Genomic DNA, 27,871 nt, shown 5'->3' with positions numbered 1-27,871 from the left:
CTGATGCAGCCGACCGGTAGTTCCAGGGGCCCGGCCAGCCGAAGGGGAAAGTGTCAGTCAGCGACCAGCTCTTCCAAGAAGACATTTAATACATACAACAATGGGAACAGAAGGTTTGGGGGGATTGCGGTTGCTCTGAGGAGCCTAAAACCGCTGAGGAACAGCTGGGGTGAAGTCTATAGGGGGGGCAAGGGTTAAGCCCTTGCAGCCCAGTATCCGTGACAACTCCCCCCCTCCAGTTTGGCAGACCCGGCTAGATCCACAGTTTGGCCTGGGGATGTCCGAGGAGTTTATGCCACTTCAGTCTGCCGGGAAAGTCCGTCAGCATTCCCATTTCTCTTTCCCGGTCGGTACTGGATGCCAAAGTTAAATGGCTGCAGGGCTAGGCTCCACCTCAACAGTCTCCCGCTGTCACTGGAAACCCGGTTGAGCCATACTAGGGGGTTGTGGTCAGTAAGGACGGTGAAGGGTCTCCCATATAGGTAGGGCTGCAACTTCTTCAAAGCCCATACCAGCGCCAGACACTCCTACTCAACTGCTGCGTAGCCTACTTCTCGGGGTAGCAATTTGCAACTGATGTAGGCAACGGGGTTGTCCTGTCCTTTCTCATCCACCTGGCTTAGTATGGCCCCCAACCCGAACATGGAGGCATCTGTGTGGACAGAAAAACATTTGGCTGGGTTCAGAGCAGCTGGTACTGGGGCAGAGATTAAGGCAGACTTAAGACTCTGGAAGGCTTTTTCACACTCTGGGGACCATAGGACCTGTCGGGGAAGTCATTTACGGTCAGGTCAGTCAGGGGTTTGGTGAGGGTGCTGTAATTAGGGACGAACCTCTGGTAGTAACCTGCAGTACCCAAAAAATCAAGGACTTGGGTTTTGGTCCTGGGGGTGGGCCAGTTAGCCACTGCCTCGACTTTGGCCGACTTGGGTCGCTGCTTACTGACTGAACTTCCGAGCGCCCAATGGTACATTTATCTGGCTTCAAGGTTAGGCCGGTGGCTCGAAGACGATCTAAGATGACGCCTAGGTGGACCAGATGGTCCTCCCAGGTCTCGCTATAGATGGCGATGTCATCCAGGTATCCACAGGCATAGTCCTGGAGGCCATCCAACAGGCAGTCTACCATCCTTTGGAAAGTGGCTGGGGCTTTCTTCGTTCCAAACGGCATGACCTTAAACTGGTATAAGCCGAAGGGAGTGATGAAGGCAGACTTCGGGACGGACTCAGGGTTGAAGGGGATTTGCCAATAACCCTTGCATAGGTCGAGGGTGGTCAGGACGTGGCCCCAGGCGATTAGATCTAACATGTTATCTACTCAGGGCATGGGATAGGCATCAGTGGTGGTTCTGTCGCTGAGTCTATGGTAGTCAATGCAGAACCGGGTAGTTCCATCCTTCTTGGGTACTAACACTACCGGGGAGGCCCAGGGACTGTTGGACGGTTCAATGACACCGAGGTCCAACATTTCCTGGAGCTCCCGGTGCATACTGTCCCTGATGGCCTCTGGGACCCTGTAGGCAGCCTGCCGCAGGGGGTCTGTCCCGGGGTCTCCACCTGGTGGATAGCTGTGGTGATAAACCCAGGGACAGTAGAGAACATGTCACTTCTTTGTTCCAAGAGTCGCCGGACCTGCCTTTTCTGTCCGGGCTCTAACCTATCATCTAGGGATATGTCATCTACCCCCTGGGGGTGTCAGTAGGTCCGGGAAGCTATGGCATTGGAAGACTTTCAGAGAAGCCACATCTCTGGGTATCTCTATGTATGCCTTTAACAAGTTCACATGAAAGGTCCGACGGACACTTCGCTACCAGGTATGTGGTGTTGTTCAGTTGTTCTACAACCCAGTAAAGTCCTTGCCAAGAGGCCTGTAGCTTGTCGGTTTTGACAGGCTTCAGAGCGAGGACCTTCTGTCCCACGATCAGGGTTCGGGTACGGGCATTGCGATCATACTATCACTTCTGCCTGTGCTGAGAGACTTGAAGGTTCTACCTGGGCAGCCAGGTCCTTCAGCCGGGTGGCTCCCCCCCAGTGGGCTTATACCAAATCTAGCAGGCCCCTAACCTTTCGACCATATAGAAGTTCAAAGGGGGAAAAACCGGTGGATTCCTGAGGCACCTCTCGATATGCAAAGAGGAGGTGCGGCTGGAATCTCTCCCAGTCCTTGTGAGTGGCCGAGAACGTCCGACACAGTTGCTTTATGGTCCCGTTAAACCTCTCACACAACTTATGCGTCTGTGGATGGTAAGGGGCGCTGTGCAGGGGTTTAATCCCGCACAACTCCCAGAGTTGTTGAGTGATTTCCGCAGTGAACTGCGTTCCCTGATCGGAAACCACTTCCCGAGGGAAGCCTACCCTGGTGAATATCCGGAGCATCGCATCTGCTATGGTCTCCGCCTTGATATTGGCCAAGGGGATTGCCTCAGGGTATCGGGTGGCATAGTCCACCACTGTAAGGATGTATTTCTTCCCTGAGGGGCTGGGCCAGGCTAATGGCCCCACAATGTCTACTACCACTCGGATAAAGGGTTCCTCAATAATGGGCAGGGGATGGAGGCGGACTTTCGTATGGTCACCAGTCTTTCCTACCTTCTGGCAAACCTCACAGGATTTACAGTATTCCTTAATATCAGCTGTAATGCCTGGCCAGAAGAAGGTTTGAGTCAAGTGGTGGTGGGTCCTTTGCTTTCCTAATTGGCCGGCTAAGGGGATGTCATGCCCTATGTTCAGTAGGTTGGACCGAAACTTCTTCGGTACGACCAGCTGGCATTTGGGCACTGGTCCTTTTCTCCTCTTGGAGATCCGGTACAGGAGCTCTCCCTCCCACTGGAACTGTTCGTCTCCAGGGCCCTGGGCGTCAGCACCTACTCGGTCTCGGTAAGGGGCTAGGGTCGGGTCGCTCAAGGTTTCTTTGGCGAAGTCAGAGGGGGTTGCCCAGGAGGCGTGGTTAGTGGGGACGGGCAGTCGGGGAAAGGTAGGAGTCGGGGTGGTAGGTCTTACCTGGGTCCCCAGAGTTGGTGAGGTGGCTTGGCATCTGGCCTGCTGGCGGGTAGTCACTGAGCAAGGAATCCGGAGAGGCATCCCCCACAAAGGTGGACACAAGGTCGTTTCCCAACAGGACCTTGGCAGGGATGTGGTGTATAACCCCCACTTCTACATTGCGGGAGTTGGTTTTCCAGTCCAAATGGACCCAGGCTGTAGGAATCCTGAGGACCTCACCTCCCGCTACCCCCACAGCAAGGGTGCGCCCAGTGCAGCCTGAAGGGGGAACGAGGTGAGGTTGGATCAAAGAAACAGTGGCCCCCGTATCTCTCATTCCTTGAGCTGCCTGCCCGTTGACCCAGACAACTTGCCAGTGTTGTTGTCGGTTGTCTTGATCCATTGAGCTGACATGGTGCAAGACACCCACTTCTTCTCCTTTCCACTCAGCATAGGGGTTGGAGCTCGCTGTATGGGCACAATGGGCAGTGGCCTGATAGGTGCGGGCTTGAGGAGACCCCCACAAGGTTGAGGCAGGGTTCCTTAGTGGCTGGGCTGGGGGGTTTCATTTTCTGGCTGGGCAGTTCCGTATAACATGTCCGGGGTGTCCACACCCATAACACCCCCGGGGATTGCTGCTCCCGGCCGGGTAAACAGGGGGCGGCCAGGTCTGTGGCTGCCGAAAGACCGTTGGGGTTCGAGCTGGGGCTGGAGCGGAGCGGGTTGCTGGCCAGGGGCTGTGGCTGCCTGGTGCCGGGCATCCACATACTGATCGGACAGGGCGGCGGCTTGGTCAGCTGTTCTGGGTCCCTTGTCTTTTACCCAGTCCCTTATCTCTGCTGGGGTGCGGTTGTAGAACTGTTCCAGGAGGATGAGTTGAACAGCTTCGTCTAGGGTGGTGATGTGGCACCCAGTAACCCAGGAGTTCAAGGATCTAGCTAAGCGGTGGGCAAACTTGGTATACGGCTGCTCCTCTTGTCTTTGTAGTCCCCTGAATTTTAGCCGGTAAGCCATACCGAGCAAGGATGCGCTCCTTCACCCGGTCATAGTTGCCTTGATCTTCGGAGGGGACAGTGTGAAAAGCCTCCAGGGCCTTACCGGATAGTTTCTCAATTAAAATAGTAACCCTATCAGCATTAGTGACCCCATGCATCTGGCACTGGGTCTCGAACAGCTGTAGGTAGCAGTTGATATCCTCGCTCCCATCATCCTGGAAGGTTCGGAAGGCCCCGTGAAGTAGTTTCTTGGGCCGGGCAGGGGGTCCAGGGGATCTGGCATGACCCCCCTATAGACTTCTGAAGCTCCAACATGTGTATCTTGTTGGCGTCAGTCACTATCTGAGTAATGATCTCCTCGGGGGGGTTAGGTCCATAGAGAGCCAGTTGCCACTGTACCTGCTGCTGCTTGTCGGATGTCGTAGTCCCTTGAGTGGAGGCTGTACTGGGCTGTCCTCCGCTTTGGTCGCTGTCCGACCCACGGGCCTGTTCGCTAGCCTGATCGTCCTCCATCAGTTCGGCTACTAGCACTGCCTTTGTCTTGTTGCTGGCGACTTTCCCTCTAGTCTGCAGCAACGTTCTCAATTCTTCCTTCCGGAGCCCATGGTACTGCTCCATCCGGCAAGATCTTCAGTTGGTGGTTTGGACCTTCCAGGTAGACTGAAGCATCCCACCGCTGCCAACCAATGTGACGGACTCCCCGCTCCCCCCGACTGGGTAGTGTCGTCGACCGGGTCCTTCCTCTGCCTGGAACAAGGGGCTATGTAGCCCAGGGAAGTGATTCTAGCAGGAGCCCACCCAAATAACTAGACAGACTAGCATTCAGGTGAAACAAGAACTGACTTTATTGGGACAACACACAGCTTTTATACATACAATCTCATCTTAATAACACAGGAGACAATGCCACAGTTTTCCAGCCATTCCCGCCCCTCCAGACAGGCTGGCGCCGGCTATAGCAGCCATAGTCCTACAGACTCCCAGTCGTCAGGGGTGGTGATTTTCGGGGTGATCCCAGGGGAGTGGCGGCACTTCCAGGGTGTCATTTTAAAGCTCTCGGTCCCCAGAATCTACAGTCCAAAAAATGACATGATCCATGGCTGGGGACCGGAGTTAGGCTGGTTTAAACGTCCACCTGGAAGTCCAGGGAGAATAGGGGTTATAGGGGGAACCGGACCCCCTGGTTCCCAAGGGAGCTCTCTTCCGGCAATCACCTCACCTCTGGGCCATTCTAAGAGGCAGCAAACCCCAAAAGAGCAGAGCTCTGGGACAAAGGGTCACTGGAGCGACCTAGGTCAAAAAGCACCGGCCATCCTGGCTGATGTGGCCGACCGGTAGTTCCAGGGGCCCGGACGGCCGAAGGGGAAAGTGGTGGTTGGCGACCAGCTCTTCCAAGAAGACATTTAATACATACAACAATGGGAACAGAAGGTCTGGGGGGATCGCGGTTGCTCTAAGGAGCCCAAAACTCCAGAGGAACAGCTGGGGTGAAGTCTATAGGGGGGCAAGTTTTCAGCCCCTGCAGCCCAGTATCCATGGCACAGGGGGTGTCAATCAAAGTATGCAATTGGGCGGATTGCTGTTTTAAGACTGCTGCTTCTTAACTCCTGTTTCCGGTGAGGGGTACTTGGCCCGCTATCAGGGGGTGTCAATCAACCCAATCGTATTCGATCTTGTTGATTTCTGTCCGCAACCTCAGAGCAGGCGGACAGGTTATGGAGCTGTGGTCTTTAGACTGCTGGTTCATAACTTCTATTTCCGGCGAGCTATAAGGAGCCGTACGGAGCTTAATAAATTGACCCCAATAAAATAAATAGCATTTCAGTTCTTTTATATATATATATCTTAAGCAAGTTCTGCAAACCATGTTAGGCGTTACAGTGTTTTATTAAGTGTGTACTTGCAAGAAAAGTTCATAAACAGGAGCTAAATAATTATACTGTAGCACATCTGTCACAGAATGAAGACTGTGTAAACATAGCATCCCATAGTGATTTTTATTTTGATGTATCATATTATGTTCTGCTCAGAAATGCCTCATTCCTTGATCTAATATTGACTATGAAAACTAATAGGAACATGCTGTCTACTTTCTCTTGGAATATACATTGTCCACCATTAGTACTACATCAGCAATTATTATAGTTAGCTCTCATGTTAAATGGGAATCATTTTACAACCAATTTGTTGTTTTCTTTAATGTGTACAATCATTTTATATTGCCTATAAAAGATGTCAGTTGATGAAACTGCAGACTACTTATCACAGTAATTTCAAGCATGGAAATTCATAAGGATTACTCATTAACTTAAAGTTTACTGAGTAGTATGCATGGTAAAAATGTGCATAAAACGTTCAAAAAGAAATGTGTCATCTTACTAAAAAGTAGTTATTTCGTTCTTCAGTTGAAATGGGCTTTGCAGGATAGAAAACTCTAGCTGCATATAGTTAGGGAAGAATAAAAATGATTACATTTAGAATGTTGATGCCATATTAAAAATGACAAGTAGAGTTGATGCATGTGCTCCAACTATAATTTTTCATTTATTTTCCAATATATATGCAGCCTGATTTATTTTGTACTTGCTGTATGCTATCTCTTTTCCCAGAGCTTTTGACCTTTTAAAACTGCAAAGTATAAAAAACAAAAAATATTTAATGCTAAAAGTGTCTTGTGAAATATAAAAAAATAAACTGCTTATAAATGGTTGCAACTTAGAGTTAGTGTTGGTAATTCAAAATATAGGACTAAATCTTATGCAACCCTATACTAATAGCTACAAAGCCCTGTTGTCATGAGTAATGGTATGGTAGCCATCACGTCTAAGCTTCTCAAAAGTTGAGGCAGCTTCCAAATAGTAGGATAATTATGTCATATTTATTTTTAGTTAGGGATTTTTTTATTTTTGGTAAGTTAAGAAGTTATTTATTTGTTAAGGGGATTAGCTAGGTGGCTACTGATAAGGAAGAAAATGTGGGTGGACACAATTTAGAGGGCGACATTTTTAATAGCGAGGTGTTTTGTTTAGAGGCAGAACTGTGTGTGTCATCTCTAAGCACTGCCCACTACAGATAAAGCTCCCTCTATAGGTTGCTTGTATAACACGGCTACACACATTTTGAGGCTGCTTTATTAGCCTCTGAAAGAGGCCAACATACAATCAAGGAGATCAAGAAAAAGAGGTAAATTTGATTGTATAAGTAAATAGTAAAGTTTTTAAAATGTTATGCACATACTACTGGTGTTGTTTTGAGACTCACAAGCTACAATACCCCTTGCTCTTGCACTAGTTCTTCTTTCTGATAGAGAAATATGAGGATGATTTATCAATCCTGCCAACAGGATTAAGTTCTGAGAGACATTTTTACAGTTTCTGATTGCCACATCTCTTGACTTAAGGTAGTGATGTTTTACATACAGTATCATCATCTTTGTTTGTTAGAGTTTAAGGGCCCCATGATCTTAAGCTCTCTGCTCTGGTGATATTATCTAAGAAGTCTTGTTAGTACTTCAAGGTCCCGCAAAGGGTTTTTAGAAAGACAATAGATCTGTTTATCTTGCGATGCAGGGTTTTAGGTGTGAAGAAGAAACTTGTGCACAAAAACAAAGCACAAAAAGTTTCAGTTCTCTCCAGGCATGTGCATTTGTGCTTTTTGGCACTAAACAAATCCTGAAGATGGCAGCTGCAAGACACTTTTCGGCAATTTTTGGAACCGGATTTATTCTTGTGAAAGTGGAACACATTAAGATCTGCCGTTGCACATGACTAGTTCTCTCCACACCGGTGGGTTTTTGATCAGGCTGAAAACCTCCTGCTGCTTTAAGCTATTAACATTTACATCACATATGTATTTCTCTACCAAAAAAATGAAAAACTCTTTTTTCTGCTTTATATTTTCTGTAACATATTAATGAGCATATAAAGAAATGATGGGTCATTCTTGCTTTATGTGTAAACTACTGCTTGATAAATGTGATGCAGTCCACCTGGTTCTGTAAAAATTCAAAACAATAACATGAAACTCTTTTGGAAGTCAGGTAAAAAAGATAAATAGGGAAATATAGAGATCTTTCTCCAATCGCTTTTGAAATTTAGCAATCTGAATAATTTTTGAACACTTAGGGGCTGATTTTTTAAGGGCTGAATGATTCCTAATGCTGCTGTTTCCAATTGAGCCTTCATTATACGATAAGGTTGATTGACACCCCCTGCTAGCGGCTGCTTGGCCACAAATGTGCAGAGGGCGGCATTGCACAAGCAGTTCACCAGAACTGCTTGTGCAATGTTAAATGCCGACAGCGTATGCTGTCGGCATTTAGCGATGCAGAGTGGACATGATTCGCAATAGTGAATTATGACCACCCAGGGTATGATAAATCTACCCAATAATAGTTTAATAGTATTGTCCACCCATGAGCTTTTTGGCAGTAGTTACAGCTATAGTAGTGAAATCAACCTAAATTGTATTATTTTAATGTTTTTTTCTGCATCAACCATATTAACAGTACTGTACACCATTTAATAAATAGATTGTTAAAGGTTGCACTCCATGGATTACTTAAGAGCTAGACTATAATGAAAATAAATAAATATAAGAATAGGTGTATTTACAAAGTTCAAGCTAAAATGATTTAGAGCAAATAGATTCAAGATCAATATTTTTTTGCTTATTTCAGGAGCTTGCTTCCAGAACACAGTGTTCAGGCCTGTGCTTTGTTTTTCTTTTGTATGCAGCAACAGGAAAACGAAAATGCTTTCACGGACAAAGAGTTTGATTTTTTTGCTCAAGGTAATGGTAAATATATATTTAGTATAAAATTTGGCAGACATGTTTGATCTGTAGTTTAGAATATATTATATACATTGAGCTAGATTACAAGTGGAGTGCTAATTTAACATGCGCACGTAAACAGCAGATTTTCCCATTTAAAGGCGAACATTAAAAACCCAGCTATTACGAGTGGCTGGTTTATGCTACCGTAAGCTTGTGGTAGCACTTTGCACTAGCATTCATAATTAATGATCAGATTTCAGGTTAATGAAAAAAAGTGTTACTCAATTCCACCCAAAATAAAGTGGACAGTTCATTTAAAAAAAAAAAGAAAAATATGAGCATCTTTTTTTTTAAATAAATAAATGCACAAAGCAGTTATAATGGGTTAAAGTGAGGGGATGTGGGGGTGTTAGAAAAAAAAAATGGGACTGAAAAGTTCTTGTACATTGCGGTCTATGGGGACTGTGATTTCACTGTATATATGGGCCAGATTACGAGCGGAGCACACATTTGCGCTTTTGTCAGCACGATATTTGTGCTCCACACAGTAATACTAGCGCACGCAAATGTGTACTGGTATTACAAGTTGAGCGCAATGTGAATGCTCCCATAGGCTCTAATGGGAGCCAAGTTCTGATGCAGATACAAATGGCACAGAAACTAGCGCAGCGAAAGAGGTAAGTCGTTCGGTGTTGGGCAGCATATTAAAAATATATATTATATGAATATTTACATATATATGTATGTGTTTATATGTGTATATACACATATTAGCACATAAATATGTATGTGTATATTCATATATATTTATATATATATTTACAGTGATATCACAGTCCCCATAGACCGTTTTTTCCAAAAACCACATCTCCTCACTTTAACCCCTTATAATTGTTTTGTGCAGTTATTTAAAAAAAAAAAAAAAAAAATGCTCATATTTTTCACTCATAAAGACTGGTTATTTAACGAGCGCCCGTAAACAGGTAAAATTGCCTGTTTACGTGTGCACGTTAAATTAGCACTCCACTTCTAATCTAGCCCTATATTGTTAGAATTATGAACAGTAAAAAAGTCATAATAATGTTACATTATTTATTATGAGGATCAAAGGATTTTACAGGTTAGATTAATCTAACAGACAATTGCCCTTTTGATTTTGCATTAGACTACACACATGAACATGTTTTGAAATGTATATAAAAAAGAAAAGATATATTGCTGTCTATTGAAAATGTAAAATTGTTTAGGGGCATGAATGATATAGATATTTAACCATTTTTGGTTGACATGGAAATTGATTTTATCCCGCTGCCAGTGAAACATAAATAAAACCAGGCACTCAATTATAAAACGTTTTGTTAATGTCAAAATTATACTTATATGGGTTGGATATAGTATAGAATTTTAAACAACTTTCCAATTCACTTATATTACCAATTTTGCTTAGTTCTCTTCACATCCTTTGTTAAAGAGTAATCCTAGGGGAGCTCAGGAGCATGCACGTGTCTTTTAGCCATCTGACAGCAGTGTTGGCAGCATTGTTTATGCAGTGTTATACAATGCTGCAAATACTGCTGCCATAGACTGCTAAAGATATGTGCACACTCCTAAGCTCATATCAGCCTACATAGGTTTACGCATCAACAAAGGATAACAAAATATCAAAGCAAAGTATAAAAGTACATTGGGAAGTTGTTTAAAATTGCATGCTCTACCTGATTCATGAATGTTTAATATTGACCTTACAGTCCCTTTAAGAATTTAAAAGAAATAAGATTAAGTGCTATTTGGCTGTGAAACACTTCATATGAGTGCAGTGGTGTTATTTGGTATTGCTCCCTCCTTTGCATTTTTTCACTGTGCACTCACAATTTCCATGTTCTTAAAAGTGAAGAGTAGAACACAGCACCATAGGCTATGACTACGGCTCTTATGCCGAAATGCGTAAGCCAGGTGCTGCGCTCACTCTTTGTGCTGCTTATAACCCCCACGGTGTGTTTTTAAATGATGGAATAAAGAATTTGTTTTAAATTTCCTCTGGCGTGGATCAAACTCGTTTTTCCTTGAATCACTCACAATTTTGCCACATTTTAAAGTTAAAGGACCAGTCAACACAGTAGATTTCATAATCAACAAATGCAATATAACAAGACAATGCAATAGCACTTAGTCTAAACTTCAAATGAGTAGTAGCTTTTTTCTGACATTTTTAAAAGTTATGTGTTTTTACTATCCCCCTGTACCATGTGACAGCCATCAGCCAATCACAAATGCATATATGTACCATGTGACAGTCATCAGCCATTCACAAATGCATACACACATATTCTTGCACATGCTCAGTAGGAGTTGGTGACTCAAAAAGTTTAAATATAAATATACTGTGCCATTTTGTTAATTGAAGTACATTGGAAAGTTGTTTAAGATAGCATGCTCTATCTGAATAATAAAGTTTAATTTTGATTGAGTGTCCCTTTAAGCAAGCTCAGCATTATTATGTCCTTGTGAATAATAAAAGATTCTGTGAACCAGTCATGAACCCAAGGTATGTAAAACCCTCCTTAAACACAATGCCAAGCAATCCTGGTAAAACACCAGCATTTTTGACAAACATTTAAGAAACATTTAAACATATAAAACATGAATTATGTTGGTAGCCTGTTCTCTCTAACTTTTAAGTGGATGTATATTTTTATATTTGTATGCATGTAGATGAAGTTATATTGTAATATACAAGTGTGTATTAAACATTTTTAAATGACCTCATTCTGATGCCTGATGTATACATGTAATGTATAGAAGTAATCATTAATAAAGTAAGCTTTATGAAATATAGAAACAATACAATTCAATAATCAATTGTGTGTGAGTTGACATCAGAATTGGAACATTACTTTCCCATTCATTCTAAGAAGTGTTGGTTGATCTAACAACCAGAAAGTCATATATAAAGAACACAGGGTATATTAAGCCCTTGCCTCTCTTAATTTACTTGTGCCCTTTCTTATTTTATTCCAATTTCTTCCAATTTTCTAGTTGTATATCCTTTACACTTTATATCCTGTCTGGGTTTTTTCTAACATGACAGGCTAGGATCTCCATCGTGAGGACAAAGAGTATGGGTGAGAGTGGGCAACCCTGCCTGGTCCCGTTGTTAATATGAAAGCTATGAGATAGTACCCCATTTGCGCGGACTTTTGCTGAGGGATTATTATATAGGTGAAATATTCGTTTGATCATTAGGTCCCCGAAACCAAAATGTTTAAGTGTGCTGAGTAGGAAGGGCCAGTTCAGTCTATCAAAGGCCTTTTCCGCATCAGTGGAGACCAGGACAGCAGGGATATGTTTTGATTTTACAAATTCCATTAAATGGAGAACCCTAATTGTGTTGTCCCTGGCCTCCCTGAGCGGAACAAAGCCGGCTTGGTCTACATGCACTAGAGTTGGAAGTACCTTGCTAATCCGGTTTGCTAGTATTTTGGCATATATTTTTATATCCCCATTTAATAGGGATATAGGGCGGTAACTACTTGGTTCCGTGGGAGGTTTTCCTGCTTTGGGGATTATCGATATGTGTGCTTCTAATAGATTGGGGGAGAGTTGTCCCTCTTTATCAAGGGAGTTAAACAGATTAGTGAGGTGGGGTGCTAGGATGGATTGGAACTGCTTGTAATATGAGGCCGATAGGCCATCAGGGCCAGGGCTCTTACGCATTGGTGCTCCGTTTATAGCTGCTATGACTTCTTGTAAGGATATGGGGTCCTCTAATTGTTTTGAAGTGTGGTTAGGTAGAGTTGGGATATTAGCCCCTAGAATATAAGAGTCTATTGCCTCATTGTCTGTGGAGTGTGTGGTTGCAGGGATATTATAGAGTTTTTTGTAATAGTCTCTAAACCCATTTGCAATTTCTCTGCTGTCGTGGGTATATTCCCCTTGTGCGGTTGGCCGGGACAATTTACGAATAAATCGGTTATTTGTACGATTTCTAAGGGCTCTGGCCAGTAAGGGACCCGCCTTATTACCTTCTACAAAGTAAAGTTTGTTTAAGTAGATAGCCTTCCGTTGTGCCTCTTTATTGAGTAGGTCATTCAATTCCCTTCTAGTCTTAGTCAATTGGGTTATGTGTTGTTCATTGGCTGGGGCTAGCATATGCAACCGCTCAATGTCTCGGAGTTGATGAACTAATGTGTTATATTTTCCATTATAGTTTTTCTTTGCAATAGATTTCTGCTTTAGGAATTCCCCTCTCACAACTGCTTTATGTGCTTCCCATATGAGGGCGGGGGATGTGTCTGGGGTAGTGTTATGTAAGAAATAGTCTTTGAGCGTGCACGTAATTTTTTCTTTAATTGGTGGCTGCAGTAGAAGCGTTTCGTCTAGTCGCCAATGAGGGTCAGCTAGGGGTTTATTTGGTAGGGTCAAGGATAGTGTTATCATCGAATGGTCAGACCATGGGGTCGGCAGAATTTCCGATTGTTTCACTAAAGGCAGGCTCCTCTGGTCTATAAATATGTGGTCTATTCTGGAATATGACTTTTGAGGGTTTGAATAAAAGCTATATGTCCTTTGTTCGGGGTGTTGGATTCTCCACGCATCTAATAGTGTTGCACTGCGCAGGGCCCTAGAAATGGCACCGAGGGAGCTTTTGGGCATTGAGCTCCTTTTGTTGGAGCAATCTAATGATGGTTCCATAGCTACATTGCTGTCACCCCCCAGGATTAGTACCCCCTGTGCTACGTCTAATAAGTTTCTAATCAGTTTTTTGAAAAAGAGGGCCTGGCCAGTATTTGGCGCATAGTAAGTCGCAAATGTGGTTGGGTGGTTGTATATGGTACCTACTAAGATCAAAAAACGTCCCTCATTGTCTGTGTATTGCTGAGTGAGCTGGAAGGGGATATCGTGTCTAAATAGAATGCCTACTCCATTCCGCTTGGTGGGTGCTGAATTAAAAAAACCCGTTGGGAATTGTTTAGAGGAACATTTCGGTGTCAAATGTTTGCAAAAGTGTGTCTCTTGTAGGAAGATCACCTCTCCTTTGTGTTTATGAAACCAATTAAGGGCAATAGATTTTTTAGTGGGTGAATTTAGGCCTTTAACATTTTGGGAGATTAATAACATATCAGGGACTGCCATATGTGCTTTGAAGAAAAGTGTTTATGTAGTGTTGTTTGCAGTGCCTATCAGTAGCTGCATATGAATTGGAAGGGGTGTCTGTTTGAGTGTGATTGTTTATGTGATGCGGGTCACAATACCTGAGTATGAAAGTTCGCTGCAAATGTCTTACCGCTGCGTCTCTGTCAGAAAAGGGGGAAGAAGGAAAAGGGAGGATGCATAGGGAACAGCGATTTCCTCTAGTGTAAGGATCCGCTGGAAAAAATAGAGAGAATAAGTAAAACAAGTAAAACATATAATGCATTAACACTAACATAACAAAACAACAATACTTAAAACAGTATCTCGTACTAGATGGGGGGGTCATAGTAAATAAAGAGAATTACTATGACGGAGCATTTCCATCTGAGGTTTTAAATACTAAGTAGTGGGGATTATCTGGAGGGGAGGCTGGTATTTGGTATGCTAGCTGTAATCTATTCTATGATAATAATACAGTTGTATATAAATACAAAACATTTTCTGTATTGGTTACTAGAAAGTTCTAGAGTCTTGTCATCGGATTATATTGGATAATCGGCAAGTATGAGGCGGACCAGTGCCTTAAAATCTTTATTTTCAGGTTGTTTCACCATCTTGCTGGCTTGCTTTCTGGTTCCCTTTATTAGTTTTCTTGGTAACTTTCGTCCAGGCAAGTCTTTGTTGTTTTGGTGCCGGGAATAGGGTATTATCTCCTGGTCTTGAAGAAAGTTCAGATGAGCTAATAGATGGGAGTGGGATCTTTAAACTGCTGCAGAATTGCTCTAGATCATCTGGGTGGCTATATGTGACGATCTGGGAGTTGTGTAGCACTTTAATGCAGAAAGGGAAGCCCCATCTATAGGGTATTTTTAAGTCCTGGAGATGTATTGTGAGGTACCTTGCCTCCCTGCGCTTGGAGAGCGTAATGTTACTTAAGTCTGCATATATCTGTATTTCATCTCCTTCAAACAAAATTCGACGTGTTTTCCGTGAGGCTGTCATCACCTTCTCCTTATCCTTGAAGTTTTGAAATCGCAGAATTATGTCTCTGGGAGGCTTATCTTCTGATGGTTTTGGACGTAGGGCTCGATGGGCCCTGTCTAAGGGGATAGCTGGTATATCCTCTTGTAGGATGTGTTGAAACAGTTGCTGTAGGTGTTGTTGGATTTGGGATGTTGAAACTTTCTCTGAAACACCTCTTATTCTTAGATTCTGTCGTCTCCCTCTGTTGTCTAGATCCTCGACTTGGTTTTGGAGTTGTAGTATCATATCGTCGTGCACTTGGAGAGTACGGTTTTGAAGTTCTGTAGTATTAGAAAATTGTTCCAGATCCTCCTCTGCCTGCATAACTCTTTCCCCCAAGTCTGAGAGATCTTTCCTAACTTCAGATAGTCCATCTTTAATGAGTTTCCCAACTTGGGTAAAAAAGGAGGCAAAGTCTGCTTTAGTCGGCAGATTCTGTATATCAGCTATAGTGAGAAGAGCAGGAGAATCCATCTCCGCAGTGATCTGTTCAGAATCTGGTTGCTCAGCTGTAGCAGACATGGAGGATTCCATGACTTTAAAGAAGTTATCCATTTTAGTATTGGGAGTTGTTAGGCCCTTAGTATTTTTGTCTGGCCTGGGTGTGCGTCTAGACGCCATTTCTGGCATTAAAAAGTCAGTGCTGTTAATGATCAGTTTGCACACTTTGCTTAGATATGGTGACAGGTGCTATCACAGCACAAGGTGAGGATGTAATAGAGAAAATAAAAAAGCAATAGTTCTTTTTAACAGCGTTGTAAAACAGTGTCCTGACAGTAGAAGTGTGACCAATCTGTATTTATCTGCCTAGGCACCGTTTTCGGGGTTTAGTTTGGTAACTTTCAGGCTTATGTACCTCAGCAGATCAATGTCGTTTTCAGCTGCTTAATGCGGTGCGTGTTAGATACTGTTCACATTTTCAAAGCTGAGTTTTTATCAGTAGTGGGATACCTCCAAACGCTGTGTTGCGTGGTTTCAATAAGGCTAGAGTTGTGGGGGTCTTAGTGCTTCGGCCCCAGGGGTTTATAATTAACAGTCCGGAGAGGGCCTAAACAGGCTCCATTAGCTAATATTATGTCATGCTGTTTCTCAAACAGTCACATGTGATTCCGGCTAAGCCTCCGTTTATTTTCACAAGAAGGGTAGTTATAAGTCATGTGTGTGTGAAATTGAATGCTGCATTCTTACCCCTGATAGTGATGGTGTGAGCGTCGGCTTGTTGTTTTAACGTGGTGCGCACTTAGGCCTGACATGCTCCGGAGTGTGGTGCAGTTTCCAGTCTCCTCTGTGCAGCCTCAAAAGTTTTTATATCGGTATTTCTAGGTTTCGCCAGGTATTAGGGTGTTGTTCTCGGCTCTGTAGTTACCGGTATAACCCCTGATAATGCCGTGGAAAGAGCTCCTCTAACCGGAGCTAAGAATCATGCGGCCATTACGATCCTCGGCCGGCTCCGCCCCCATGTTTGAAGTTTTTATCAAGAGAAAACAGGGTTTTAAAATACTAGGTCATTCCAATCCAATTAAAAAAATTGGGTTTTCAAGTGGTTTTGAACAACAATTTATATAAACCAAAGGCACTACAATTACGTTGTGGAAGGAAATAGCCCTATAGTTAAAGGGATAGTCTAGTCAAAATTAAACTTTCATGATTCAGATAAAGCATATGACACCACCTTTATTATTAATCCCATCTACTTTGAACAAGAGCACTCTAATTACTTTTTTTTAATGTCAGGTTGACCAAATAATTTCCCCACTTCATGATTAATACCTGTTTTGGTGTAATATACTCTCTTTTGATAAAAATAAAAATAAAATCCCTCTGTCACTCCCAAGCACTAAATTTCCAGTAAAACCAATGTTTTACTGGAAATACCTTTATTACTAAGATTAAACCTCACATTTTTTTTTCTGAACTTTTAAACTTATCTTTAAAACAACAGTAATCATGTGATCAGGGATTTCCATGAGTTTATCTGAACTACAGCAGGTGTTCTGTCTGCATGCATGTATATGCAAATGCCTTTCTCAAGGTCCTGCATATTTCTATATTTAAAGGGACACTAAATAAATTTCATGCATCTCCCTCTAATCATTAGTGCGGCCATTGTGAAACCAGGTTACACTGCATGAATCTACTTTACATGGGAGCAATTCAGCACTATTTTTATCCATTACATCATATTTTGTAGCTTTTTTTTTCATTAGTATAGAATGTTATTGCTATCAAAATACTCGATTGTCACTAATAACTAACCACAGCATCTGTTGGAACTGTGTTTATTAAGAACAATTTGTGTTTACTGCAGTTTATATACTTATGTTAACTCTGTATGTAATTAGCCATGGTTTATATATAGCATCATGTTATATTGCTTATGGGCATTAATAAACAGGTGTGTGTTAAAGCTGTTAAATACAGGAGCAGATCCATGCAGTGATTGCAGCACCATTAAACAACTAACTGTATGCAAAATAATTTTGAAGCTCCTGTCCTTATTTTTTGTAAATTGAAATGTGAGAATGCCTATAAGGGCAATGTATTAGTTTGTTTTTTTTTGCATATGACACATTACAATTAGCATGTGACAGTGAATCCAGAACTCAAACAGATTTCAATGAGCCTCTAAGTTCTTTAATTTCGTAACATCCTACATTTACAGGAAGCTTTGTTCTTGATAAATTGATGAATAAATGGAATGAAATTGGCACTAATATCAGTGCACCAACATGGCTGCCTCAGGAAACATGGGAAGATGTATTGGCATTATCGGTCACTCCAGGCCCATTGAGACATTTTTGTTTGCAGGTAACACCAGCCGTAATGATAGATTGGCCACTGAAAAAATATATTAGTAACATTTGCTCCTTCTATAAAGTAATTGTCTGGTGCTATTGTGGGGGGTAAATACTCATAAACATATATTTGTTGCAATGAAATGATAATGCTAAAACCTTACACATAACATGCTATGTTTTTCAACTAAAATGACATGTTAATCTTGTTTATTTAATTTATTTAAAAGAATATGTTTCAAAATGTATTTCAGTTTTTATTAAGTAAAAGTAAGAATATAGCTCTATCAGTCTATCTATCTGCCTGACTGTCTTTATATTAATGTTGCTCTTTCATATGCATAATAGATGTTTTTAACAATGTCCCTCTATTGCTCTTAAAAGAATAAGATTAAAATAATTGAAACACATTGGGCTATATTACAAGTGGTGCACTAAAGTTAGGGCGAGTCACTATAAGCAATATCACTGACATGCTTACTTGCGTGTTTATTACAAGTTGAAAGTAAATTATTACGCTCAAGCACAAACATACTTCTCATTAGCGCAAGTGAAGACCTTGCGTAAAGTGTAATGTTTAAAAAGAAAAATGTGCACCAAACACAACATAAATACAGTCACATAAAGTGTAACACTCATATATATACTTTCTAATAAAATATATATATATATATATATATATATATATATCCTATAATATAAAAGGCCAAGTGTGTTTGTCCGAAGCTGTCATGTGCAGTAGAGACAGCATGAGGACAAACACACCTGGCCTTAGAGTCTACCTGATCTGCTACGGCATGGTGACGGTGGGCAGAAGTGGGCGTGAGCAGACATGGGAGAGAGAGAGAGAAAGGGGAAGGAGATAGAAAGAGAGGGGGAGAGAGCAAAATAGATGGGAAAGAGCTAAAGAGAGGGTAAGAGAGAGCAAAAGAGAGGGGAAAGAGCAAAAAAGAGGGTGGAGAGAGCAAAATAGAGGAGAAAGAGCAAAAGAGAGGGGAAAGAGCAAAATAGATTTCAAATCCTTGATTTAGGTAGGAGCCACATACCTGGGGTGCATGCGCGGGACCTATAGTGTCACGCAGAGAGGGAGATGGGGGCCACGCCATGCGGATGGGGAGGTCCTATCTCACAGATCTCTTTTAAGATGCAGGGACAGGCCCCGGTAGGGGTCTGTGCAGTCTGTGGGCATGAAACAGGTACCACCTGGTCACCCGTTATACTATCTTGCTCCATAAACCTTTTTACATCAAGGTTGAATATAAGGGTAGGGTACCCTCCATCAGTGGTTTCCATAAGGAATGGACACCTCAATTGAAAGAACTGAGGACTGCTCCTAGCACCATGGCTGACATCAATGTGGGACCACACTCCTAGCCCTATCATAACATGAGGGGGCGATGTATGGGGGCCTGCCAACCCCCCTTTGCACCCTTGCTTGTTTTTGATCTCTGAGATGTCCTGGGGTTCTTGTGATATATTTGATATTTATGACGTATATTGCCATATTACCCCAGTATAGGGGCTAGTGAGCATTAGTATATGGAATTGACATAGATGTGCTATGTAATTCAGATATATGATATACCACATTGCTCTCTAGTAACCTATATAGTGTTGACTTAGGTAAATGAGATATTATAGATAGTCCAATCTACCACTTTGCTACCATGTAGCTAGTTGTGTATATATATTTTATTTCTTTTGTGTGCACTGGGTATGTATTGTGCTGCTAGGACAGCACTTGACATTGTGGGTTAATTCAACAAATGTGCGAGGGTGTTGAGATATTAGAGTATTCATAAAACACTTTGAACCTAGAGGTGAGATTTGATATTAGTCACCTATATCTGGTGCTTAGAGGGAGAGATCTACTGAGACATGCTCATACCTATCTTAGTAAGCACAATACATGAAAACATTGGTGAGCATCTCGGAGTTGATGGGGTTAACTATATACAGTAGAATACATCTTTCACGAGAGACCGGAAGTGACGTAGGACGTCATGACCAGGGTGTGTACACTAGTGAGTAATATGTTTAACACGATAGTGGGTAAGAATGGATTGTGCTCACAATATCCATGTGCAGAGCTATGTTAGTGTACACTCTCAATAGTGGTGTGCCACATTAAGTCACGACAATCACTTGCACGATAATTTAGATAATAGAACAGTTCCGATAACGGAAATTACGCGATACGTCATATCCTGGACCTTTCCGGATCGGAAGGTAATTGAGGTGGCTCTTAAGGGTAGGAGGAAGTATCACTTATAATCCAAGAATACGAGGGGAATAAGTTTTACTTATAAATTACACACAAAACATATACAGGAAGATAGAACTGCACCGTGATAAGATGTAGTTCAAAGACCAGGATATAAGACTAAGCACTAATAGAAACTCAATTCAAATACTCAAATAAATAAAAAAATAGTGAAATTTATTACATATTTAAATGATCAAACAATGCATGGTAAAGTGCTATAATGACTTAAATACAGTAAAAAAGAGATATAGCAGCAATAAACCACGTATCAACACCCCCACATATACACACAAAGGACAAACAGATAAACAAACAATACACATGGGCCCCACTTGACACTCAAGGCTAAACCTAAGCCGGCAAATGAAATAACAAATTAAAGTTCCATGGTAAATGACTGATGATGAAGATGAATAGAATGACAACAAATGATAAAAGTTACTCTGAACTGTTCATGGTTATGAGTGATGAGGAAAAACAGGATGAATCAAACAAATAAGGTATGGATGATGATGAATATTAATGAAGAACATACATCCAAAGGCTTAGGTGAGCTCGCAGGTGTAAGGTACAGCAACAAAACAGCAACCAAACTGTGATATATCTGTAAGGGTGGGGAGGTGTGGCGGACGTGCTCAAAAATGTTCAATAAAGGGTAACAGTTCCTGTGAGGGGCGAGTATCCGATAATCAAGTGAGGCATATGACACGCACAACACTATACTTCAAGCCCCTGTACTGATCACTCATGCGATCCTCCAAATATACTCACGACCGCTTCAACAACCAACCACCACCTGTAAGACCGGCAAAGACCACAAAACGCTTGTGCTGCAGAAAGCTGTGTTGCATCCATAAAGATAGAGGGGACCCACGGTAAACCACGCTGCTCACCATTATTTTTTTAACAGCACGCTCCATTGAAGTCTGTAAGGAGAAGAAATTAATGTGGTTACAATATCCGAAGTCCTGAAGTTAGAGCTAATCGGGTTTATCTCACGCACTAACTTTTTACTTTTATCTTGTAATACATGCACTATCCTGCCCATCTTATATTATACATATTGTTTTTATCTCTCATAGATAGTAGAGAACTCTGCAGTATGGGAAGAATGGTACAACTCATTCTCTGGACGTTTTGGATATGAAGGTAAATATATAATATGCAGGCTAACTAAATAACCCTGCCAAATATTTTATTTTTTATTAAAAAATGATTACCTAGTAAAGTCTGTCATTAAATTATTCAAAAATATGTGCAGCAGAAAAAAAAATAGACGTCTGGGTCTTTTAATATAATGCCCTTTCTCATGTCATTCCCTTAGAATTCACCACAAATATCTCTCCAAATCCCACATTATCCAGTAGAGCAGAATTAGTTTTACGTGAATCAACTTTCTAAGCTTATTGAATCAGCACTATAGGATATTCAACACAGAAAAAAAGAAGAGGTTGAGAAACCAAACTTCTCATGTTTTCACAATGTGTACAGATAGGGAATTCAGCGCTCTTTTTATCAAAATCCAAAACCTTTTATTAAAAAAATGTGAATACACAATATAAAAAGTCAATCTCCTTCTTATAGAGGTTATTAAAATCACACTATGCTGCAAGAGACCATATACATTATAAAGCCTCACTACAATCAATAAGCTATGCTACTCCTTTAAACCATAGAAATGTTTAATGAACTTGGAAATGAAACAACAAGCCAGCTTGAAGATATAATCTAAAACGTTTTTCAGCTCTATAGGATAACTAAGACCTTCTAGAGATTTTTCACCTAGGAAAATTATTTTAAACTCTTGGTAAATCTTAAGACTTTGTACAACTGTATACCTATGTGATGTAAATAAATAGATAGTGCAAGCAGATATATTGTTATACTGACATTTTTGCTTTTACAATTAATGTGCCTCCTATTTTGTTATCTTATAATCTTCCACTCAGGAATTTACTAAATGTTGAAAATCAAACTATAATTATTACTTGAAAAGCATTGTACAAATTACACATTGGGGAATATTTATCAATGTGCGAGCGGACATGATACGAAGTAGCATACGCTGTTGGCATTTATCATTGCACCAGCAGTTCTTGTGAGATTTGGGGGATGTCAATCAACCTGATCGTATTCGATCGGGTTGATTTCTGTCCACGGCCTCAGAGCAGGCGGAGAAGTTATGGAGCAGCGGTCTTTAGAAACTCAAGCCATGGACTCACCATATCTTAGGAAAGAAAATATAAAAGTGTTATTGGCAACTTGCGCAGGAAGAGCAAGTAACTTGTCATGCACATGTACTGCACATCATTTTTAAAAATAGTTGCTCACTCCGTATGGACCTTGATAAATATGCCCCATTGAGTGAATATTTTGATGCCAGTGAGCAACTTTTTTTTAAAATGATGTGCAGTACATGTGCATGACAAGTTACTTGCTCTTCCTGCGCAAGTTGCCACTAACACTTTTATATTTTCTTTCCTAAGATATGGTGAGTCCACGGCTTGAGTAATTACTGTTGGGAATATCACTCCTGGCCAGCAGGAGGAGGCAAAGAGCACCACAGTTAAACTGTTAAGTATCACTCCCTTACCCACAACCCCCAGTCATTCTCTTTGCCTGCGGTGCATGGAGGAGGTGAAGTTTAGGTGTCTGAAGAAAAATTTTGATTTCATCTACAAGCAAGTTTTGGGGTATAGCCATATTCCACATCATTCCTTGCAGTCGGGTAGTGGTGGCTTTAAACCAGTTAGGAACTTGTAAAGAGGTACTTGCTGCATTTTCCTAACAATTGCTGCCCAAGTTTAGAAAGCCAGAGTTGGCTACTCTGTTCTTTCAAAGGTCTCTGTGAGGAACTGTGTCCTCTCATACCTTGTAACTGTCTACATGCCGGACAACAGAGCAGGTAAGTGCTTGGTAAGTGCTTTTGCTTCCAGTTGGGAATACCATGCACTTAACAAATTAAAAACACTGCTTTTTTATTGGGACATAGATAATCATGTTGTATGGGTTACACTGGGGCATGAAGCAAGCACTGTAGCATGTGTGAGACTAACATTTAAACTCTTTTAAACAGAAAGGGTAAAATGTTTTTATTAGGCTTTATTTTCTGACATATATTTACTTGATAAAACAATACAAGTTTAAACTGAAAGTAAGGCTGAATTTTCTATTTCAGCAGCTTGTTTTTTTCCCCTTTGCTTTAAAATAAAACGATGCAACATTTTAAACTGTCAGGTTTGAAAAAAAAATGGTTATTTCTGGTACTCAGTGTACCAGGAAGTAGTGCCTCTCTGTGTCGCAGCAGTAATTTGAGCTCGGCTTGCAGTCACATGACCGGCTTTACTTCCTAATGTTTCTGAGGAAAAGTTTTTTTCTCCATTTCTGGGTGATTCAGTCTTAATTGGTAGCTGTAAGGGACCTCAGTAATTGAGGTGTATGGTTGCCTGAGAGGTATTTTAGAAAGTTTATTTTATTAAATGTTTTTTCTTAACTTTTCTCACATAATTTTAGTTGGGGATCGATCCTAATTTTGGATAAAATTTAAAGTGTATTTTTTCCTTGGCTTATTTTAATTAAATATTAAAATCTTTGAATCTTATCTGTACAAGTTTATTTACTGTTTCACAACATGTCGGATATGGAGCAAGAGCCTGCTCTCCTGAATTCATGCTTATTATGTTTAGATACACACATTGCAGCTCCTATGCAATTTTTTTCTTCATGTGTCTAGAAAACCTTGCAAAATAAAGGTAACATTTTTGAGCCTAATGTCTCTCAGGATGATGCTGTTAAAATAATACCTCAGCCTTCTTCTGCTACGTCCCAAGCCTCAATGGTGTCACATGCAGTGACCTGCGGTTCAGGAGTCAAGTCCTACAAAAAAAAAGTGTGGGAACTCACCAAGACTTCCACCCCCTCTCAAATTAATATTGTTATATATATATATATATATATATATATATATATATATATATATATATATATATATATATATATATATATATATATATATATATATATATAGGTATCCAAAACACTGGATCTTGCCCACAGAGGAAAACTGCCTGGGTGCAACTTTGTAAAGAATAATACCCAGAAAAAATGCACTCTCAGGTCTTTCACAAACAAGTTACTTTTATTCCTGTAACGTTTTCGGAGGTCTTGCCTCCTTCATCAGCATAGTTAAAATACAATCAAATCAATATTTAAATAGTGACATACTCACTCAAAACCACTTCAAACAATTACACTCACTGGCGCCAAAACATTGGTGTTGGACCGCATACTGCGTTCCAATAGCACTATGTGCCGGAATTTGTGCGCCACTGTACTTCCGGTTGTCAAATCCTAGCCCATAATCACTCGGCTTCAAAGAAAATTAACAAACTAACTATAAAAAAATAATGTGATGTGTTATATGTTCTAAGTACAATTAAATTTAAAGGTACTGTGCAAAACAAGTGTATATGTGCAGTGAATAATTAACATAACGGCCGCTCATTGTCATGGCAACGCAAAAACAATGTACCCCTGTCTTAATGCAGGGACAAAATACTAAATCTACCGATCTTCAAAAATGTATCACAGAGTATATCTATATCGATATTGTGACCCGCTAAATCACATATACATCTATTATCTATAAATGCGAATAGAGGATAAGTTAATCTTGGGATCTGCTTCTTAGGGAAGCAAGATAATACGCTGCAATGTATAAGCTTCACTTTGTTACACTGTGTAGCAGACACAAGGCTACCCTACATCTTATTTTCTTATTTTCAATATCTATATATGCGAACTTTGGACTTTTAGAGCTGAATCACTCCCTTAGGGGGACTATAGCAGTGAGTAGAAGGACCTTTATAACAATTGTTTTTATATGTTCTTTTGGATCTTCTTAGTAGTATGTTCACATACACTTTGTGTGATTGGTATCCAGAGTGGCGATAGAATGGGAGCGTTGTTAGCTTCAGTATGGAAGTAGAGTATGCTTATAATGTATAGCCCCCTTAGAAAAAAGGGATAATAATGATGCACTTTTTTCTCCCCCAAGAACACAAAAAAAAAGGGGGGTATCATGTTGAGAGTGTTTCCTTTTTATAGCCCAACTGAGTGAGGGGCATGCATTTAATCAGTCCGAGTTAACAGGGAAATCACTAACATTTGGTTTGAACATAAATGTTATACACACATTAAGGGCAGTACATCACAGTTAAACAATTCAATTCCAACACTTAATATTGAAAATAAGAAAATAAGATGTAGGGTAGCCTTGTGTCTGCTACACAATGTAACAAAGTGAGGCTTATACATTGCAGCGTATTATCTTGCTTCCCTAAGAAGCAGATCCCAAGATTAACTTATCCTCTATTTGCATTTATAGATAATAGATGTATATGTGATTTAGCGGGTCACAATACCGATATAGATATACTCTGTGATACATTTTTGAAGATCGGTAGATTTAGTATTTTGTCCCTGCATTAAGACAGGGGTACATTGTTTTTGCGTTGCCATGACAATGAGCGGCCGTTATGTTAATTATTCACTGCACATATACACTTGTTTTGCACAGTACCTTTAAATTTAATTGTACTTAGAACATATAACACATCACATTATTTTTTTATAGTTAGTTTGTTAATTTTCTTTGAAGCCGAGTGATTATGGGCTAGGATTTGACAACCGGAAGTACAGTGGCGCACAACTTCCGGCACATAGTGCTATTGGAACGCAGTATGCGGTCCAACACCGATGTTTTGGCGCCAGTGAGTGTAATTGTTTGAAGTGGTTTTGAGTGAGTATGTCACTATTTAAATATTGATTTGATTGTATTTTAACTATGCTGATGAAGGAGGCAAGACCTCCGAAAACGTTACAGGAATAAAAGTAACTTGTTTGTGAAAGACCTGAGAGTGCATTTTTTCTGGGTATTATATATATATATATATATATATATATATATAGACATACACACACTGTATTTATATGTCTATCTATACACTTGGGTTATGTCACAGAGTCTCACCATTTAAGGTGCAATAGTCCTATTTCTGCTGAAGGGAGCTAAATAACCCCAGAGCAAGCCACACATAAATGTAACCACAATGTGTTCCACACAGTGCAAGGGATCACACAGCAGGACCGCTGACAGGCTTGCATTTAGTGCATTGTAGGAAATGTTACTGCCCATTACTAGAGGATCTCACTATCCCTCTAACCAGACTTCCTCTAGCTCCTCCCATCAGCAGCAGTAGTGTTTACTGAAGCATTTCTGTTCTCTGTCCAGAGGGAACTTAGTTCTTCCTGCAAAAATAGTGCTGGAACTCCATGCATTCCTGCCCGACTTGACCCCTGCTGTGGTTCCTCTATAACTCCTAGTGGAGTTTATTTAAAAGCAGAAATTTCTGCCCAGGTATCTTCATCGGTATCTGTGACATTAGCTGCCATTCGTAGATTACAGGGAAAACGCAAGAGGAAATCTATAAATTCAGAAAGTCAGGTGTCTGTCCTCAGTTCTGCTTCCCAAGTTGCCCTTTCTCATAAGTCTGATGAGGAAGATACATTGGGACTTTCTGAGGGTGAAATCTCAGATTTGGACAGTAAAATTCCGTCTTCTGAGACTGAGGTGGTATCCTTTATATTTAAGCTTGAACACCTTTGTGTATTGTTAAAGGAGGTTTTAGCTACTTTAGATGACTCCGATACCCCTGTTGTTGTCACTCCTAAGAAATGTAGTAAACTTAATAGTTTGGAGGTTTTTCCTGTGCCGGACCATGCTAGGGAGATTATCTAACAGGAATGGGAGAAACCAGGGGTGTCTTTTTCCCCCTCTCCCATTTTTAAGAAAATGTTTCCTGTCAAGACCCTTGGTATACTGTACCCAAAGTTGAAGGGGCCATTTCCCCTCTGGCTAAGAGAACCACTATTCTTATTGAGGATAGCTGGACTTTTAAGGATCCGATGGACAAGAAGCTGAAGGCTTATTTGAAAAAGATTTATGTTCATCAAGGTCTCCAATGGCAACCTGTGGTGTGTATTGCCACCGTGACTAGTGCGTCATCTTATTGGTTTGATGCCTTGTCTGATTCTCTTCAAATAGAGACTTTCTTGGATAAAATTCAAAATAGGATTAAAGCTCTTAAATTGGCCAATTCCTTTATTGCAGATGCCATTTTACAGGTTGTTAGACTAGGAGCTAAAACTTTTAGTTTCGCTGTCCTAGCCCGCAGGGCGTTATGGTTGAAATCCTGGTCTGCGGACATTTACTCTAAAGTCAAGCTTGTGGTGATTCCTTACAAGGGCATCACCTTGTTTGGACCCGGTTTGGCAGAAATTATCTCTGATATTACGGGTGGAAAAAGGTATTTTCTACCTCAAGATAAGAAGAATAGGCCTAAAGGACGTCAGAGTAATTTTTGTTCCTTTCGTAACTACAGAGGAAAGCCTTCCCCTTCTTCCAAGCAGGAACAATCCAAGTCTTCTTGGAAAGCCAATCAGTTTTTTGAACAAGGGGAAAAATCAAAGAAACCTGCAGCTGATTCTAAATCAACATGAAGGGTTTACCCCTGATCCGGGATCGGATCAGGTGGGGGCCATACTTTCTCAGTTCTCTCAAGCCTGGATACAAGATGTCCCAGATCCCTGGACTGTGGACATAATATCCCAGGGTTACAAATTGGAATTCAAGACTTTTCCTCCCAGAGGCAGATTCCATCTCTCAAGATTTTCTGCAGACCAAATAAAGAGAGAGGCGTTCTTGAAATGTATACAACATCTTTCCTCCCTGGGAGTGATAGTTACAGTTCCAATGCAGGAACAGGGTCTTGGGTTCTACTCCAACATATTTGTGGTTCCTTAAAAAGAGGGAACTTTCTGTCCCATTCTAGACTTGAAGTGTCT

The 27,871-nt window shown here is 41.1% G+C and overlaps 1 protein-coding gene across 1 annotated transcript in view; it reads left to right on the top strand.

Moving 5' to 3' along the window:
• LOC128652486 (uncharacterized) overlaps positions 1–27,871 on the top strand; it is an 868,114-nt gene that overhangs the window by 631,394 nt on the left and 208,849 nt on the right. The window contains exons 83-85 of the mRNA XM_053705422.1: positions 8,652–8,764; positions 17,568–17,713; positions 21,049–21,115. Of these exons, the coding sequence (XP_053561397.1) occupies positions 8,652–8,764; positions 17,568–17,713; positions 21,049–21,115 (326 nt within the window). The remainder of the gene's footprint in view (positions 1–8,651; positions 8,765–17,567; positions 17,714–21,048; positions 21,116–27,871) is intronic.

The sequence above is a fragment of the Bombina bombina genome, chromosome 3, assembly GCF_027579735.1.
Source record: "Bombina bombina isolate aBomBom1 chromosome 3, aBomBom1.pri, whole genome shotgun sequence".
NCBI lineage: Eukaryota > Metazoa > Chordata > Amphibia > Anura > Bombinatoridae > Bombina > Bombina bombina.
Note: the sequence above shows the minus strand (reverse complement) of the source record. Positions and strands in the feature narration are given on the sequence as shown.